General features: G+C 39.5%; 1 protein-coding gene across 1 annotated transcript in view; it reads right to left on the minus strand.

The window, feature by feature from the left end:
* The window catches only part of ST18 (suppression of tumorigenicity 18, zinc finger), a 173,988-nt gene that overhangs the window by 23,612 nt on the left and 148,204 nt on the right, over window positions 1–2,172 (minus strand). The window contains exon 14 of the mRNA XM_009328314.1: window positions 549–664. Coding sequence (XP_009326589.1) covers window positions 549–664 — 116 coding nt within the window. The remainder of the gene's footprint in view (window positions 1–548; window positions 665–2,172) is intronic.

The raw sequence follows: 2,172 nt of genomic DNA on the forward strand, positions 1-2,172 counted from the left end.
TTCGAAGGAAGCTGATGAACGACTTAAACATAGATTTCGTACAGGTTGGAAAACCCTGGGGTAGCTACTGTCTTGTGTTTTGTCTTTTTGTGTGGGATAGGAACTTTGCACGTTTCCTATCTGAGAAATCCCCAGCACTTCTCCGCAAACTCTCAACAGTGGATCTATAACAATGATTGTCCAAATAAAGTTTATTTAATTATGTAAGCATTAGCACAGCCAATCCGTAGCACACTACAAAACCATGTGTTTTCTAGAAGGAGCTGTTGCCCATTTGTTACCTATCTATCTGAGGAATAAGGAGTGATACCCAGTATAATATGTCATGAATGTGTTGAGACCCCCGGGCCTATCCTGGCTTGTCTCGGCTCCAAACCTCACGCCTACCCAGTTGCACAGACAGAACAGGGAACTAACTACCTGCAGGGAACTGTCATGCAAGTCTCCCTGCTCAGCTCCTGCAAATCTAAACCAAACCAGCACTCAGAACAATGCCGTAGTCAGTCTTTAACAGAGCAGAGGAAAACATGGCATTTTTTGTGACTCACGTGATGAGTTCCTTTTTGAGATCTCTTGAATGGAGCTTGGGTTTAGGACTTGGTATGGAGACATCTCCTGGATACTTCTTTTCCTCCATGTTTTCTGAAGAGCTCACTGGATCTTTCTGAAATATTAGAGGAGAATGTGACAAAAGAAAGGTTTCTCTCTTCAAGGCCTCGCACATATACAACAAGCAACTTGCTCTGGTAAGAAGAGAATCTCTTGGAAAACATTAAAAAAAAAGGTCTTAAGAAATGATGGAGAGAGATGAAGAAAGTTTAGTATATCACAAGTTCAGGATCTTGTAGGTAGACTTTTATAAATGTTGAACTGTACAATTGTGAAAGTATTTCTGAAGGCGGATGCTGTTTTAAGCTGTACATAGGGAAAATTTGGTCTAGATTTATAAAATGGTGATAAAGACCAAAGAAAAATACACAGAGAAAATAAAAGCAGTTGTTGAATATATAGAGCCAGACAAGACTTCAGCAAGTATGTTCTTGTTTTTTCTGTGCAAGTACATCACTGAGTTTTGTAAACAGTTGAAGTGAGTACCATTGTACTGTGAATTACAAAATTACAATCATAAATTAAAAAAAAATTACATAAACATATGTAAACACAAAGCTTTTTAGAATTGAATGACTTGTTATCTTATTCAAAGAGCAGATTCTTGTTAAAATAAAAATCATAAGAACAAAACTGCTTTGAAATTTTCTTAGTAGCAGGCTGCTAAGGGTAGTTCTTGATTCCTACTATTTGTAGATTAATCACTGCTACAGCACTGTTTGATGGGTGTTATGGACTGTGAGTATTTAGTCCCCTGAGAAGGTATTTTGGAAATCTGGAGTCCTGAAAGGAAATTACATTTTTGTTTTCTGAAAAATCTTCTTTGATCACTTCAAAACAGCTTGGTTTATACTGTTTGAGAATTAATGCCTTCAATTATTATTATTTTTATGAAGGATAAGTATTTCCTTTCTGGAGGGATGCTATGTGGATATTGTATCATTCAAGAATTCTCCAAAGCCCATAGCATCAATTATCAAATCTGTATTAATCCCTTCTGGGACTTCATGTTGCTTTTGTGACTCCGTTCCAATACTCAGGTAGGTATCGCTCAGAGATTACCATCTGTAGGAGCAGAAACTGCTGCCTGTGGTTGAGGGGAGAAGCTCCCAGCTCCTGCTAAACTCACGGGGCTGGTGCCATCAATGCTCTGGGCTTGCGCAGCTGACGAACATGCCAGGACAGAGGGGCAGGGGTGTCTGCAGAGCTGTTAACACAGAGCGGAGGGCTGAGGAGAATCTGGACTGAAAATGGAGATTCTGCCTAACGGGACTTGTAAGCTCTGCGGGGGTGTTTCTTCTGATAAAGCTTCCATATGGTCCTCAATTCTGGCAGCTCATCTTTGCCTGTTTGGAGACTGGATCCTCAACATGACTTCCTTCTGCTTTCTGGTACTGGCTACCTACTGCCTACTGCAACTCACACTACACGTACATATAGAAACTGTGCCATATTATTGCTATATCAATTACTACTGATTTTTGCAACCACATTTGTGGGGTTAGTTTGTCTCAGAATAATCTCATCTGCTACAAATAAAAAAAGCAAAAATACATATATGCA

Source organism: Pygoscelis adeliae, unplaced genomic scaffold (assembly GCF_000699105.1).
Source record: "Pygoscelis adeliae isolate BGI_AS28 unplaced genomic scaffold, ASM69910v1 Scaffold367, whole genome shotgun sequence".
Classification (NCBI taxonomy): Eukaryota; Metazoa; Chordata; class Aves; order Sphenisciformes; family Spheniscidae; genus Pygoscelis; species Pygoscelis adeliae.